Source organism: Onychomys torridus, chromosome 13, assembly GCF_903995425.1.
Source record: "Onychomys torridus chromosome 13, mOncTor1.1, whole genome shotgun sequence".
In the NCBI taxonomy this organism is placed as follows: Eukaryota; Metazoa; Chordata; class Mammalia; order Rodentia; family Cricetidae; genus Onychomys; species Onychomys torridus.
In genome coordinates, this window is record NC_050455.1 from 59,743,619 (window position 1) to 59,761,261 (window position 17,643).

The window sequence follows — 17,643 nt, forward strand, 5'->3', positions numbered from 1 at the left end:
AAATTATATTGCTTGGAAAAATATAAATACAAAGAGAAAAAGCAGATGTTGTTTTCTGAAATTATATGATATTGTTTATAAAAGAACTTCATCTTCTTGATGATGCCTGTGCTCTTCCTTCACGGTCCTTGTAAGGCTAGAAGAACTGGTCATGCTCTCTTGACAGACTGAGGAAGAAGCTTGGACATCAGGCTGAAGGAACCCAACTAATACAAGACAACCTCCAACTCACAAAAGCCTCGCTCTGCATCTCAAACCAGCAAGAAAGAACCGAGAACAAAATACCCCCTCCCTCCATCATTTCTAGAATTTACACAGGATTGTTAACTGTACCAGCTTTTTATGCTTATTTCACACCATTCTGATCCTGTGTCCCATTTATCTATGTTATCCCTCAATTGTGGTAAAAATTACCATCTCTATTGTTTTAACGTAAATTAGTACTCAAATAATGAATTATTATTCATACCTATGAAATATTGTATCAGAAAAAGACACTAATATGGATAGGTGTACGGTTAAATTATAAAATGAAAATTGTTATGTTTCTGTTCCAAACCTACAAAATCTCCTTTCCATAGTATAGTTTTGCTCTGTACTATTAGAGTACTTCCTAATTTCTGTTAAAACATGACTAATTGGTGTACAAACTTTGTGAATTACATTGCCATGAGGATACATCCCTTTTACTCTGCCAGGTAAAATTCTTGGCTCTCTACATTGCTTCAAACTTTTGTTTACTTTGCTCTAATTTGCTCTCAGGACAACAGTCTCTGCCGAGCATCCATTGTGCTTCATTCAAGCTTTTTTGTTCTATTTCTTGTTAGAAAACAAAACCTTCTAACATTACAATAAGGCTAGTGTGTATTTCTTATTCATTTCCTGTAATTTGTATGCTGGGATTTAGAGATGCAGTTGACTGATTGGAGCAGAATACTTCTAGATGACTGAGGTAACACTTCTTTTGATTGCCTTAAATCCTTGTTCCTGTAATCTCAACTCCAAGACATCATCATGTCTTACTACTCCAATGCTGTCATACAATGAAACTGTGAGTTCTTTTAGAATCTGAGAGTTTTATAATCATTGTACATGCTGCTTTAGTAAGTGGGTGATGCTTGACTCAGAAATTCGGTTTTAAAAGTTTAAGAGATAGAGAGAAAAATTGAGTTACTATTGCATGTAACATTTAGCTATTGTGGCAAACAATGGAAATAACAGAGGTTATTCTCTTGCAGTTTAGAGGGTCAAATGTCTACCATCAGGGCACTAGATGTCCCACAGGCTCCAGGAAAGAACATTTCTCACTTTCTTTGGGAGCTAGTGGGATCAGTGTTCTCTGCCACTGTATGACTCCGGAGTCCACATTGTCGTCACGACAACTTTTTCTGTTGCCTTGCCTTTGTGTGGCTCCCCAAGGACACTATCGTGTAATTTATAAACCACTGGGTAATGTAGTGTGATCCTTATAAACATCCTTAACACAAACCCATTGGTGAGGACTCTCCTTAAGAAGTCACATTCACAGGGTTTAAAAGTTAAGAGATATATCTCACTAAGTCTTATCTTCTTTTAGGGAAATTTACATGAGACATTCATTACTTGGGGTTGTAGGTTTAAGTCAGTGGCAGAATTTTTGCCCATTTGCTAATTATTAAGAAATTGATTCGTTTCAATGAATATAAAAGCAGTTCAAGCTTTTTCTATCCTAACAGTATGACATATATCACTCTATGCCACCAGCACACAGAGTTAACTTCTCCAAAAGAAAGGAGTGACATATTGATTGATAAAGATCGGAAGGTCTGACTTATTATTGTTTCTACCTCCAGTTCATATTAGTTAATGTGCAATGGCACAATAAACACCATGTGATTGTTATTGTCAACCTGGCAGAATCTAAAATCACCAGGAAGACACACTGGCCTATGGGTAGGCCTTGGATAGATTATTTTGGTTGCATTAACTGAGATGGGAAGGACTATCCACCAAGGATGTCACCACTCATTTGCTGATTGGGATTCTAGTTTATATAAATGGGCAAAAGAAGCTGAACAGTAGCATGCATCCACTGATCTCTGCTTTTGTTGTGATTGGGATGTGACCACATTCTTCAAGCTTCTGCTGTTTTGACATTCCTGGTAAGATGAACTGTCCTATGTACTATGATCCAAAATAAACCTTCCTACCTGGCATTGCTTTCATATTTAATCATGGCAACAGGAAACAAACTAAGAAAAGATGGAATCTGCTGTTTCTCAACTATATGGACACCCTCTTATTCCAACAAGATAGTCAAATATGCAATTTAAGGAAAAGCAACACTCATAGATGAATAGAAGTCTAAGAAATATACATTATTTATAAGTATATTTAAGACTTAGAGTCTAAATAAGTAATAACCTCACAGTGTTTATAATTGTGTAAAATGGATGCGTGATTTACATGACTATTCAATTTTACTAAAGAATTAATATGTTCCAAGACTGACATTGATAAGACTATTTAGAACAATAGGTTCTATTCTGTTATTGTCTTTAATTTGCCAGGCTTATCTATACTAGCCTCATAACTGGTATGTATATTGTGCTTTACATTTGTACAGTAAAGTATTGATTATTCAAACATGCTGATAAACCATTTATACTTTGGTAACAAAAGGTTGTTAGAAAAATAATCCAAAAGAATGTACTATAACCTTTAAATTTTTAAAAATTCTTACCTAAAGATTACTTACATAAAATATGTACCCCAGTCATCCTCAAGAGTGATGACTACGAACCACAATTACCAGCATCGCAAGATGTCCCTAAAGGTGCAATAGTGACATTTTTACATCTGCAGTTACCTACAGCCTCCTCAACAAGATGGAAGCCATATCTGATACTGTAAACTTACCCAACCACCCATGACTATTGAAGTCATGAATCTGAAAGGAGAATATTCTACTACCACTTTCCCAAACCAGGATAATTCCTCACTGCATTCTCAATATTTATCTTTATACCTACAGATAAGTTCAGCTCTCACCCTTCATCAAAGCCTCTTTTTACAGCATACAGAGACTATTACAGAAATATACAACTGGCAAAAATGTTGAAAAACAACTAACCATTAGGTTATCAGCCCTAACAAATACATCTAGAACCCAAAACACTATAGCTAAGGTTCAGAGACTATTTCAGAAGGATGGGCAGACAGATTGCAAATGCCATAGGACCAGAAAACCTTTTGAAAGATTGTGTGTTCTAGATATGACAGGGAAGCTCTACCTATGATCTCAACAATATGCCTGCTGAACAAGACCTGAACAATGGCAACACCATCTGACATACGAAAGAGGATGGAGAAATATCATGGAAGATCCACCCCTTCATGAAGGGTAGCAGGCAATTAAAGACTCCTGAAAAGGAAAATTGGTTGTCTGTAGGGGTGAGCCTGGCCCCAAATTAATTAGATTATCTAATACAAAGTTGTCAACCTTAAAAATATATACATTCAAGACATACATTCAAGACAAGCAACATTAAACTTACTTGGCAAATATTCATGTATATACATATACCCACACCCACACCCAGAGAGAGAGAGAGAGAGAGAGAGAGAGAGAGAGAGAGAGAGAGCATAAGGGCCATGGGAGAAGTTTGAGATATTAGATAGAGTGTGATGCAATTATACTTTAATTAAAGTAAGATAACTTTAAAATTTCTTCACTAGAATGAGAAAGAGATACAGCCTGTAATAATACACTATAATAATACTCTATATCATCATGGTGTAGAGTAGTTTAACTTCTGACTCCATATTCCATTGTTTTTAAAAATTTATATTTTAAAGTATTTAAATAAAAACAAAAAATATATTTATAAATTAGTTGGACATAGTAGAGTATATCTTCTACCTGAGCACTTAGGAGTCTGGGATAGGAGAATAGAGAGTCCAAGCCAAATTTGACTATAAAGCAAAGATATTTTACAAAATAATAAGCAAAGATTCAACAAAAAGTCATCCTCACTAACAACATTTTTATTTAATCAGTACAACAAGATGGTTATTAAACACACATCATGCCATCTAGAATAACTGTGGAGTAAGTTAATCCAAAAGTATCAAGTATAAGCCTTCTCCAAACTGCACTCACATTCTCTTTACTCATTATACCTGCAATTATTTTTTTAAAGAAATTGTATTTATGGTTCAACTGGCTCATTCATTAGACCTTGGGATTCCCTTATTTCCCCTTGACTGCACAGTCTTAGACATCTGATTTCATGTTTGTACCATGAGAATGAATTCTACCCTGACTTTTAGCAAAAATTCTCCAGGTTGCATCTCTTTTTTTTTAATTAAAAAATTATTTTCTTCATTTTACATACCAATCACAGACCCTCTTCTTCCTTCCTCCTGCCCTTCCAGGGTCTCCTCCAACCTACCCCAAATTCCCTCCTACGAGAAGGTAAAGCCTCCCATGGGGAGTCAGCAGAGCCTGGTACATTCTGCAGAAGCAGGTCCAAGCCCCTCCCCCTGCCTCAAGGCTGTGCAAGTGTCCCACTAGGTATGCTTAAGGGGCCCTCTGGCAATAGGATCAGGATATATCCCTGGTTGAGCTTGCATCTTTAATAAAATTCTTCTAACCACCTCACATCAATATAACATTTCAAAGTACAAATGCACAAATCACAAAATGAAAGATAGAGTGTGGTGTTTTCTTTACGCTTTGCAAGAGATGTATTTTTTCTATTTAACGTATATGACTTTATGAGGCTCAAATATACCAGACAGCAACATGGGTCACATTTTTTTTTAGTACTCCCCACTGTCCTGCATAAGATGCCTTATGCTTAAAGACATCCAGTAAGCAATTTTATATAATCAGTTTGGTAAAAAATTATAAACCCTTTGATCTTTCTGCATACTTCTTCCTCCTAGTTAAGAAACGTGCCTTCCCATGGGAGGCCTTGCCTTCATTTGGGGGTGAATGGGGAAGGAATTGGGGAGGAGCTGGGGGGCGGGAGGATGGAAGAGGGGGGCTTTGGTGTATAAAATAAATGAAAAAAGATTTCTTTAATAAAAAAAGAAAGTATTAAAAAATAAATGGTCTGCAAGTGAGGAAGCTGACCCATTTGATGTTTGATTAATCTTGATCAAATGGTCAAAAACATCTAAAAAAAAAAAAACCAAGTCAAATAATAATGTACTCATTTATTGATCTTATTCACATCTGTAAAAGAAAGCATCGAAATACAGTAAGTTAAGTATCAAAGAGTCTTTGAATTGTTAAGAAAATTGGGAAATATATATATTCTTTTTTTAAATTCATCTTACATACCAACCACAGATTCCCCCTCTCATCCCTCCACCTGCTCTCCCACAGCTAAGCCTGGTACATTATGTGGAGGTAGTGGGTAGTGCTCTCCCCAGGGGTGAAAATGGTGTCTAACCATAGGTGATGGGATCCAGAAAGCTGGCTCATGCACCAGGGATAGAGCCTGATGACAATGCCAGGGGCCCTGAAGCAGATCCAGCTACTCATTGTTTTTATTAATTAGATTTCACATTCCTTTCCTATAAAGAATGTAAAAATTAGGCAAATTATTTTAAAGTCAAGGAGACATGATAATAACACATGTAAGAAGCATGGAAATTACTGATGTTAATGTGAGAATGAGCAATGATTTCTCGGGTAAATATACAAAAATATAAAATCACAATAAGAAAATAAATTGCTTTCTTCTTAACAATTTTCTATAGCTTTACTAAATTCACTTTCAATACTCTGCTCTGATCACACAGTCTAAAACAGCACTTTCTACTACTGAATTGAAAATACGTTTTGAATATGAAATTTGAGGATAAATAAGTGGGAAAAGCTTCCCTCCTTCTTGCTTTCTCTACCATGAAATGACTTACTTCTATTGGGCCTCTGGAGTCAGATTTTTATATTTCAGGTAAAAAAAATCATTTTCCATAATTATTCTTATACCCCTTTCCAGTAATACAAAGCAGAATTTTGTTAACCAACACCTATAATATACTTCATTTCAAAATAATAAAATGTCCTCTCCATGGGGCTCATTCATTTTTTATTCATGTACGTTGACTATTCTTGTGACTACTAAAGTGAACTGATTTTTCTTCTTTAAAATGTTTGCATGTCATAAACTCAGAACTTTTATATTCTATGCATGAAGGAGTTTTTTTGATGGAAGCATGCTGAGCTTAACACGTAATTTACATTGAACTCACTGAGCTTCAAATGCACTCTGGGAGTTATAAAGGTTCATTTCTCCACAGGCTAAAAGACCTGTTGCTAAGAGCACTCAAGTTAAATTTATTCCTGAAAAATGCAATATGACAGGATTCATTCTTGATGAGATTAATGGTAGATATCAAGACATAGTTATAATATATTTGGCCTCTTTGCTATTTTTGAAAAGCTGAAAATTTTGGTATATTGATATAATAAAAGTTGGTTTAACCATTATTTAAAGGCACCAACTTCTAATGAAATAGACTAATGTGGAGTAGATTTATTCTTATATTTTAGTTTAAGAATAAGTATATATTTAACAGTTTTGTGACATTGATTATTGAGTCATGCAGGTCTATGACTTCTGAGAGAAAATAAATTACACGAGCTTTTTAATTCCTCATCTATGACCTTGAGTTAAGGACTGCAACAGGAAAGAAAAGGAGAAAAAAATATAAAGTATTTGGAAACCTCCATTAAAGGAGTCAGTATGTGGTGATCAAAGGAACTAGGGCTTGTGGGAAGAGTAGAAAGAGAAGCAGTAGACTGGAAAGCTCTGGGGGTTCGTCTTCACCCCACAACTGAACCGTTTTCAGTCAGTATGTGAGGAGACTTCACAGGGCTGGGGGATAAACAACACAACAGGACCAGAAGTAAAAATTCTTAGGGCTCTCAGAATCTGAAGTGCATATAAGCCTAATGGGAATCAGGAAATCATGGGAATTTGAGTACAAATTTCAACGTAAGTTAATTCGCTAGCAAGGCTATTTATTCTCATCATATTAAACACTAACCATAAAATACACAAAGGCAAGGTACAGAGTGGGCTTGGGTTCCAAGAACCTACAACCTACAACAAATTTAAAAATATTAAAAAACATCAAAATCAATTCTTAACGCTCAAGTCCCCAAACACACTATGTTTAGGGATTTCACAACATTGGCAAATCTGACAAAAAAAGAGGAAAACAACTCATTGTGAGGATAAGTTAACACAAAAAAGGTTTTGAAATAATGAAGACAAAATAGTTTTCAGAGAACACTAAAAACATGCATTATAATTATAATACACAGCCTGAAGAAAGTCAAAAGTCAGTATTTTAATTAGAATATCAAACATGTAGAAATGTAAAGAACAGAAACACCTTTTCCAGATGCAATGTACAGTATGTTAAAGACTGATTAGGTTAGGTTAGGCATCCATTACCCAGTCAGAAAAGTAATGAAAACAACAAGATTCCCTAATGGCTTTAAAGACAATAAGAACAACCATTCTACATGACATAGAGGCAAAATAAATAAATAAACAAACAAACAAATAAATAAATAAATAAATAAAATAAATTAAAAAAAAGACTAAAATAAAAAACCGGTGAGATAGAAGATTGAACTAGAGCACTTGAAGGATAATATTTGTATAATTCAAGTAATAATTTGAGAGAGAATGGGAAAGTAAATAACTGTTCAAGGAAAAAATGCTCAAAAATCCCCTACATTTGATAGAATCCACAAGCTTGTGTGTATATATACACAGCATAGACATAAATCTAAAAAAAAAAAAAAGGAAAAGTTTCTTCTAAGCAGCAAAAAATGTATTATGTATAAAGGTACAAATATGATCGAATATTGTTTTCTCCTTTGATCTAGGACATTTTAGAAAATAATTGATTGATATACTTTGTTACCAATAAGGAACAGAATCCTCTATGTATTAAGACACTAGTATATTTATAATGCAGGAAAAGAGAAAACTTTTTTCTGTATGTGTCAACATACAGCAATATAATCATGTATATGTTAATATCAAAGTAGATTGCAGAATAAGGATATTGTCAACAATAATGTAGGATGGCTTAATGATGGAAAATTAGCTAATTCAACAAGAAGAAAGTGTAATTCTAAATAATTAAGCACTTGATACTTTAACGACTTTGAAATACCTGTTCTGGACCAACAGAATTAAATTTAACAGAATAAAAGGAAAAATGCATGAAGCTACTGGTATAATTGCTTAAGCAAAATGCCCAGGTTTGTGTGCTTTTTCCAGAGTCGGCTCTGAGCATAGCACATGGGGTGAAAATAATATACATTTATGTCTAAGCTCTGGTACTCATCCAAAAAATGACTTACACTATTTAGTCAGGAATTTTGGGATTAACATCCTATATTACTACACTAGATTATATTTTTCTTGGTAAATTGGCAGGATTTGATTTTCCAGAAACACCTTGATTATTCATGCAGCATGAGTAACTTCCCCCATTCTGGCTGCATTCGATCTCTCACTTCTGTGTGTACCAAAAGCCAGGTCTTTATTGCCATCCCCACCCCGTACTCTCACAAACATTGTATTCCTTTAAATTAAGAACAGCTTTTATCTTACTTTGTTTTCCTTCATTTCAAAAACTTGTGTGATACCTGCCACTGGAGAAAACGAAGACACTGGTGATAATTTCACAGTCCTTGGCAAAAACACACTGAACAACTGTCTATGAACACTGAACAACAAGGAAAATTGAGGATGGGATCTGGATTGTTTTATCCCAAATAAAACACTTTCTAGAAAACTGAACAGGATATGGGAAACACTTTTTATTGTTTGAATGCTTGATCCTAAAGTTCCCAGGAAGAATGAACCACAGAGTCTTTTTTGTGGTCCTGTATGGAGGGGAGAAATAATCATTTATCTCTTTGTGTATAGATGAAAGAGATCGGATTTCCAATGAAATATATATATATAGAGAGATAAGGCAGAGCTCCAACGAGATGATCTTTCCTCCTCTTGTTCAATAATAGTATTCATCTTTTGTAATGGATTTTTCCAAATAGCTTTAAAAAATTCACCAGGTATAAGACAATGTATCTGCTTTGGACCTCAGAGAGTAGAGTGTGAGAAAGGAGTTACAAATAGAGTGAATGCATTATTAATGAATCACCCAGCAGCTGTCCTTAAAGATTGCCGGAAAATGCCTATATATTTAGAAGACACCTGAGGAAAAAAAAAAAAAAACGCATGGGAGATAATATCCATTCTTTCTGTTGTATTCAGAGCAATGATCTTGCAGCTTGACCTTTTCATAGCCCCTGTTACTCCTTCCTAGGCAAGCAGTCATTCTGGTGAGCAAACGGAATTCTCTTTCCAGGATTTAAAATAAATATTTAATTGTATTAAAATGGGGAAGTTTATAAGTTTGTCTCTTACATGAACTAAAAGACAGTGTATTGTATATTATTCATGCCAATTCATTTCAGTAAACCAATTTTAATGGTATGTATTTTCTATATCTAAATCAAAAACACTGAAGTTTTCAACTTCTTTAAAAACTAATGGTCTACAACCAACTAATAGTCTACAACCAATATATAAAATGATAATAAAAATGATGCCTTAATTACAGATGTACACTTTAATTAAAATTGGTTCCATGGTTATTATCTCAACCTGTTACATAAATAAACTGTAGAATAGGTATGCTGTTTTCTGTTGTAGAATAGACAGTTGAGAAACAGAGAGATCTACAATATGGGCAGAAAAAGGCTCCAGTTTCATGAATGACCCCAGTTAGGAAGAGAGCTAAATTATATGTTTGTGCTACACTAAACATCTTAAAATCTTTTCAAATGGTACAAAATAAAGTATTTCTGAGTATTTAAAATGATTTTGATAATGGTTAGAAGTAGATAAATTTATCCTCAATCTCTAAATACTTAATTTGATAGAATTTTATTACTATTGAAATAGTCAACCCAGAATTCATACTTACATGCCTAAAACACTGACTTCCTAATTCTGCTGGTGCTTACAAAATCTGGGAACTCTGATACAAGAATGTATGAGAACAGAAAGTATCCTCTTTCCTTATTTTTTATAGATGGATGTTCAGAATTCATATCCCCTTGTACAATTCCATTCCATTCTATTCTATACTTATTTACTCTTTGTTTGGTTATAATATACTTTCTCAATCACTGGTTTATAAAGACAATGTCTTCTGTGATGCATCATCGAAGTGATAATAGGAATGAAAAGAACAATAGCTGACACAAATATCTTTATTTTACATAATTAAAACACTTTAAGAAGCAAAAGATGTGCAAATAAAATATGAAAGTTTTTAATTACCTAGCCTTCTAGTTTTGGGATAATGTAAAGTTCTATGAATATTTTTTTCTTGTGTCTCTCTAGTAATCAACAGTGGTGTAAGATTTCCACCTGGTGTCATAAAGATGTGAATGTTTGACACTGTTAACTAGCATTGTATATTACATAATATAATCCAGAAGCTTGGAGTGGATAGATTAATATTAAGTACAACAGTAACACAAACCAAAAAACTACAGTATGGGGATAAATAATAAAGGGACATTTAGGATACAGAGGTAATATGTTACGAAGTTCTAATAATTTTAAGTTTATTGACTTAAGAACATTTTCGGAGATGATTCTGGTTACTAATCATAGATATCCACAGAACTATTGATCAGAAAATTTAGGTAACATGTTAAAGGTCTGAAAATCACCTGATGTATTTTTTAATCATTTGGCAATCATATAAAGTTTTAAAGCTGTATAACACATATTATATTCAAATTTATGTTAACTAACAAATTTACACTATGTTAATCAATAAAATAAATCTCAATACCTTTAAAAGTATTTTATTGAAGAGTATGTTTTATATACATGCTAAGATAAAAATAGAAATCAATAATAGAAAAAATCAGAGAAACCCTAAACTATGAAACTCTAAATAACTTATGAAAATGCAAGATAGAACAGAATATGCTAGAAATAACTCATTCTGAGGCCAATAAACATTAATAAAATAGAAAATAAAGACAATACAAGAGCTGTCTTGACAAGTATAACCAGTAAATATAATCTGAAATTTTTACAAAGATAATGAATCAAATATAATCATACAAAAAGGGATGATGATCATATGGGACTTTAGATGAAAAATTCAAGTTTAGTCCTCTTTCAAAAATGTCATATTAAAAAGAAAAATATAACATTTTGAGAGAGAGAAAATCACTTTACAAGCATTCTAAAAATTTGTTATTGAAATTGCTTGAAAGCTAGGCAATGTGTAGCCGTTCCTAAAGGTTGGATAAATGACATAGTTAAGAATCTTCCTCCAATTGCATGGTAAATACTGAAATTTTCCCAAGATCAGAAATTAGCCAAAGACACCTGCACCTGGCATTTCCATTCACATTTCACTCATCTTACTGACTTGCAAAAAAGCAGGAGAAAGAACTGAGAGGCAAAGGACACAGATATTATGTGTCCAAGTGTTTCCCCTATATATTGCTTAAGTAGGAAATTTCATAGCATCTACAGAATTGACAGAATGGTGAATTAAACAGGTTTTAGGACATACAGTTAATATTAAGAAATCTGTTTATGATTTTAAATTAAATATCCAGAAAACAAATTTAAAACAGAATCCCCCTTAATCTTTTCAAAAACGCATTTAGGAGTAATAAGTCTAAAGAAAACATTTACTACCTTTACAATATGAATATGATAGAGATTTTTTTAAGTAAAGGAAAAAATTCAAAAGCAGGTTTATACATTATGCATCAGTTAGTTTAAAAAATAAGGAATGTATATATTACATGTATAGTTTATTATATATCAATAACTACAAATATAGAAGGAATGATAAATAGATAAATATGTATCTTTATATGATCTTTATAAAGTAATGTAATTCTTAATGTAATTAAATTAAAGTCACATGGATCTCCATTATGAATGTATATTTAACCTGGAACTACAGCTCTTTAGTCAAACAAGAAAAATGTCAGCAGATTAATTATAAATGTCCGATGGAAAAAATGGTTAATGAGACTATACACATACACTAGACAAGTTATTCATTTTTATTGGGTAATACTGAATATTTTTCAAATGATCTTATATTTTCAGCCCAAGGCAGGTTACATTACTCACTATATAAATATTAAATAATTATTACCCATAAGCAAAATGCTGTTTATAATTAATGGTTCTCCTCTAAGAGAATAGGAGGTTTTTCTGTCAATCAAATAGCAAGCAGCTGTCATATAGTCTAAAGAACAAATCCAATACTCTAAGTTATGACTGACATTATGCAAAATTGTTAAATAATTTTCCTGATATTTATTTGTCAAACTATTATGCAGTTCTTAAAATTTTTCTTTTCTTAAAAATGGGATATGGGATGAATTGGGAGAAGCAAACCATAAAAAATGTATTATATGAAAAAAATCTATTTTCAATCAAAGAAAAAACTAAAATGTCAATTTATCATGAGGAAAACATATATACTAGACAATTTTGTGGAGCTAACATTTTGAATATTATCTAAATATCTTTCCTAAGTGAAGCTATGAAAACTGATACATCTACTATAATGGTTAACTTGCTTGTCTATGATTGAATTGAGAGATACCTAGGAAACTGCTAAAGTATACCCCTGCTGTGATTATGAGGTTATTTATAGATAAGATAGTGGGGAAAGACAAGGCCTCGTTGTGGACAGAAACATCCTATCAACTGGGGGACCAGGCAGAAAGAAAGAGATAGGGAGTGAAAGCTGGTACAAAGATACTTGCTCCCTGTGTCCACTTCTAGGATGCTCCCAGACAGCTGAGCTCCTGCTATGACCTCCACACAATAATGTACTCAACCACTTGAAACTATGATCTTTATTATCTCCCTTACGTAGTGGCTCAGGTATTTTGCCAGTTACTTTTAAAAAATGACAGTTACACTAATTTTAGTGCTAAATATCATAAATGAAGCAATTAGTAATTTCATTTTATTGTCTATGGACATGCTTAAGTCTTTCATTGTTATGAAAATGATAACAAGTTAATCCTCTCCTCCCCATTTAATAAAAAAAATCATAACCTCAAGGTACTCTAATGAACAAAAATAACATGTACTTTAATTTCATATTTATGTCAAAAATCATATTTTAAGAGCTAAACTGAAAAGTATTCTATGTGGTAACATTTAGATGTGTGCCTAAAGAGAGAGACAGAGAGAGAGAGAGAGAGAGAGAGAGAGAGAGAGACAGAGAGACAGAGAGACAGAGAGACAAAGAGAGACAGACAGACAGAGAAATAGACAGAGAGACAGAGAAAGAGAATATATATGTATGTCAGTGCTTGTGTGAGTATGTATTTGTGTGTGTATGCACATCTGTCTCTATGTGTGTACATATCAATGTTCTGTTCAAATAAGCTGTAAAGTACAAATTCACAATTTGTTGAACTTTCACTTGCTCTTCTAGACAAGGACTTTGCTGCTGAGGTGCACCTCAGCCTTTCTCTTTGTTCTTTAGAACACACCTTAAGAAGATATTTTTCTCCTTGGTTAATATTTAGGAAAGTCTGCCAATGTTAATTTCACAAAATGGTACCTTCCACTGGATTTCTAAATTTTTTTGTAATGAAAAGAATCATTATAAAAGGACATTGTGCAATCGTGCGGTTTTCTTTCCAGCCTTGCTGGTTTTGCAGTGCATTCATTCATACAGCCAGTGGCTTGTGCACTGCCATGCTCACTTGCCTTGTCTGGTTAGTGGAATAAAGATGCACTGTCAGAGATGGTGTATTCTGAATAATGGATAACTGAGAGTCCCTTGACACAGGTTTGACGGCCATAAAATATGAGCTTTGTGATTGCCCTTAAATTCATACTCTGGAACTGACTGGGGGATATTTTTTCTAAATGCCAAGCTAACTCTAATTGTGGCCAGTTTCAGTAGGTGATTCTCTCATTAGTGTTTGGAGCAATTACAGAGAAAATGGATCGGTGCAATTTTATTTCTGCATTGATAGAATCTATTCTTACTCCTGCGTTTAGCTATTCAGATTCAAATCAGGCCTCTCATCACAAATGTTCTGTTTGTGAGGGACACAGCAAATGACTAGAGAGCTTCCCGCTCCTAATCAAGTTTGATTTCCAATGAGGTCAATGCATTTCATTGCCAGTAATGTGGTATTAAATCAACAGGTAACCTGAACTTCCCTTTTACTTTGTGACAGTTACTTAACTTATTGGCATTCTGATGCATTATTTATCACTTTCCTCTCTTAATGATACAATACCTTACAATAGTATAGAAAATTAGAATAAAATGAACTGAAGGTTTGTACACACACCTGACCTCACACAAGACCACAATCAAAGCACTGGATTCATGCAAAAATGAAGCCCACTGTAATAAGAGATTTGGATTGGAAAGGAAATATAAATACATGGAGGAGAGATTTACTGCCTTGAATAAAATTTTTCCATCGCATTTTACAGTTAAAATGACATAGCTACAATGCTTTACCTACAGATATTGAAGGCAAACAAGTTACTGTACAGAAAAATTAACAGAAATCTCCATTTCAGATACCATAAAGTTTTAAAATGTATTTTTTGTTTCTACCATAATTATTAAGATCACACATTTCCTTGATGGTCAGAAAGGGAAAACTTATCCAACATACTTTGTTTGTCCTACGCATACAATGAAAGGCATATGGCATGGCACCTTTTATTATAGAAAGGTAGAGCTTTCATTATAGAGTTCTCCAGATCAGAATCTCCAAATTGAAGAGAGGGAAGAGAATCAGAATGTGAATGTGTGTATATATGTGTGTGTGTATGTGCTTGTGTGTTTATGTGTGTGTATGTGAAGAATGACATTTAATACATGGTGCACGTTGAAAACAACTTTCCAAGAAATAAAATCATTGAAAATAAACTACCTTCTTCTCTCAGTAGAATAAGCATCAATGGCTACTCACCTAATCTCTCAATGGAGTAGTACCGCTGCTTACTGTCCACACGCACTGTCTCAGCATAAGGACTTCCAACGCCATAACCAATAATATAACCTCGCACCACAATGTTTGGGTTGAGAGGAGGAGTCCAACTCATAATGATGCAGTTTGTCTGGGGTCTCACATGAAGGGAGCTTGGCTGGTCAGGGACTTGAGACTCTAGGATTCAAAGACATACCAAGCCTCATTATAAAGTCAAAAGAATGGTAAATATCCATTTTAAATAAGACCGTATGTCATTCCACACAGACTCAAAATAAAAAATCATTTATTCAGTTCTTCTTTACAAGTACCCACTAAATTTTTCAATTTTAATTTGTTACAAGATTTGTGTGTATGTGTGCGTGTGTGTGTGTTGTGTATACACACATGTGGATACTAGAGGTAGATACCTGGTGTCTCCCTCTATAGGTTTCTATCATCTTTTTAAAGATAGTTTCTCTCACTGAACCTGCTCCTCACTCACTAGACCAGCTAGCAAGTGAGCTCTAGGGATCTACTTTTCTCCCCTGTCTCAGCATTGGTCTTATATATGTGTATTTGAAGGCCTGGTTTTTACATTGGGGCTGGGAATTCAAATTCAAGTCTCCATGCTTGCCTGGCAGCAGTCTACTGATGGAATCATCTCTCCTGCCATATCAAAGAATTTCTTGAATTTCATCAAACATATGTTGATCATATTCTTCTCCTCCCCCAGCACTCCCACTCAGAATTCCTTAAATGCTATTTCTGTAGGCACATCTAGTATTGTGCATCTTAATTTTAAGAACCTATTTTTCTTTCTTCATATATTCCTTAAGTATCAATAAATTGAAAATTAAGACAAAGAAAATAATTTAAAAATCATAAAACAATGAAACTGTCCTATACAAGAATTATTTACTCAATTTAAACAAATATAAAAATACATGTAGCAATCCTATTTTCACAAAATTTTTAGAAGAAGCCGGGTAGATTGCTAAGCTACTAATAGTGTGTACTGCTCCTGAAGAGGAATGTGCTTAGGTTTTAAGCATCAATGCTGGGTGACTCAATCACCTGTAACTGACATCTTTCTCTGGCCTCCATGAGCACCTACACAAATGAGCATATATCCCATTGCCCATACAAACATATACATATCATTTAAAAAAACATAGCAAAATATCCTGACAAAATGGATTGTCAAGGTGGGAAAAATGGAGTTGTGATCTGCCCAGCCTGTCTCAAAAAATACTTGGCTCACTAGTTGTAAACTCTGATAAAATATGTTATTTGAAGAAAGGAGATAGCACACTGGACTGAAGACACACAGCTTCAGGTTTTGGGAGAGTTTGGTTTCATATAATGTTCTATCATTCACTAGATTCATTTTCCTAATTAAATCAACATGCCAGATAGTGCTTGATTCAAGTTAAGAAGGAGCTAAGTTAAATTCTGCACTAGATTCTAGCTATGAGACTGTAAGTAAGACCTTGCTTGTAAGCCTCTGTTCCCTCAGCTTTATAATGAAGATAAAGTTGGGAACAGTTTCAAAGGGTATTGAAAAGACTTAATGAGAGATGATGCATAAAAAATTATTATGAGTAGTACTTAAGTTCTCAAGAGATATTGAATATTAGCAAGAAAATGTCTGTAGCACTCTAACATTTTCTTTTAACAGAGACAATATACAAAAAATAATGAATATTATGACTAAACTGATATGATTGCTACATCATGTTTCTGAAATCTGACTTTATCCCTAAAATGAACTGATACTTTTTAATTAATACAGATACTTCTATAGCATCTCACATGTTGGGATGTAGGTTATTATTATTATTATTATAGTTTATTTAGGATTTCTATTGTTGTAATAAAATGCCATGCCAAAACACAACTTGGAAAGGAAAGTGTTTATTTCAAATTACAGTTCCCAGGTTACATTCCATTACTGAGGGTAGTCAGAGTGGGAAGAGTCCATGGAGAGTACTACTTACTGGCTTGCTTAGCTTGTGTACCTACACATCCTAGCATTTGGCTGGTTAAGCATTTGGCTGGTTAAGCTTTTAGGCTTGGAGCAGCACAGTTCAGCTGAGATCCATTCTGGATGAGAACTCAGAGGCATCCAGTCTGAGGAAACAAGACCAGCTGAGGAACTGGTGAGGTGAAGTAAATGCTACATATCCTAGGACCACTTGCCCAGGGGTGACACTGCCTGCAATAGGTGTGGATGCCCTCATATCAACAATTAATCAAGAAAATGCCCTATAGGCTTATCTACAGCCAAATCTTATGGGGGCATTTTCTCAGTTGCGATTTCCTTTCCTCAGATTCTATCCTGTGTTGGTTTTGACAACAAAACCATCTAGGACAATAAAGCCATGTGTCTATGATAGAATATAGAAGGTGGACATAGAAGACACGCTACCTAAATTCTTGTAGTTTATAACATAATGAGAAAAACCTACATGTAAGAAAATATTTATGGTAAATTATGATAAACGTTATGATAGAATGCATATAGAATTACAGGTGATTTGAACCTCATTCAAGCAATTGTGTCCTTTATTTATCTCTGTCAAAGATATTTGGAGGTA

At 33.9% G+C, this 17,643-nt stretch overlaps 1 protein-coding gene across 2 annotated transcripts in view; it reads right to left on the reverse strand.

Moving 5' to 3' along the window:
* Positions 1-17,643, reverse strand: part of Dcc (DCC netrin 1 receptor) — a 1,150,309-nt gene that overhangs the window by 156,731 nt on the left and 975,935 nt on the right. For both annotated transcript variants that reach the window (XM_036204806.1, XM_036204805.1), the window contains exon 15: positions 15,047-15,241. In XM_036204806.1, coding sequence (XP_036060699.1) covers positions 15,047-15,241 — 195 coding nt within the window. The remainder of the gene's footprint in view (positions 1-15,046; positions 15,242-17,643) is intronic.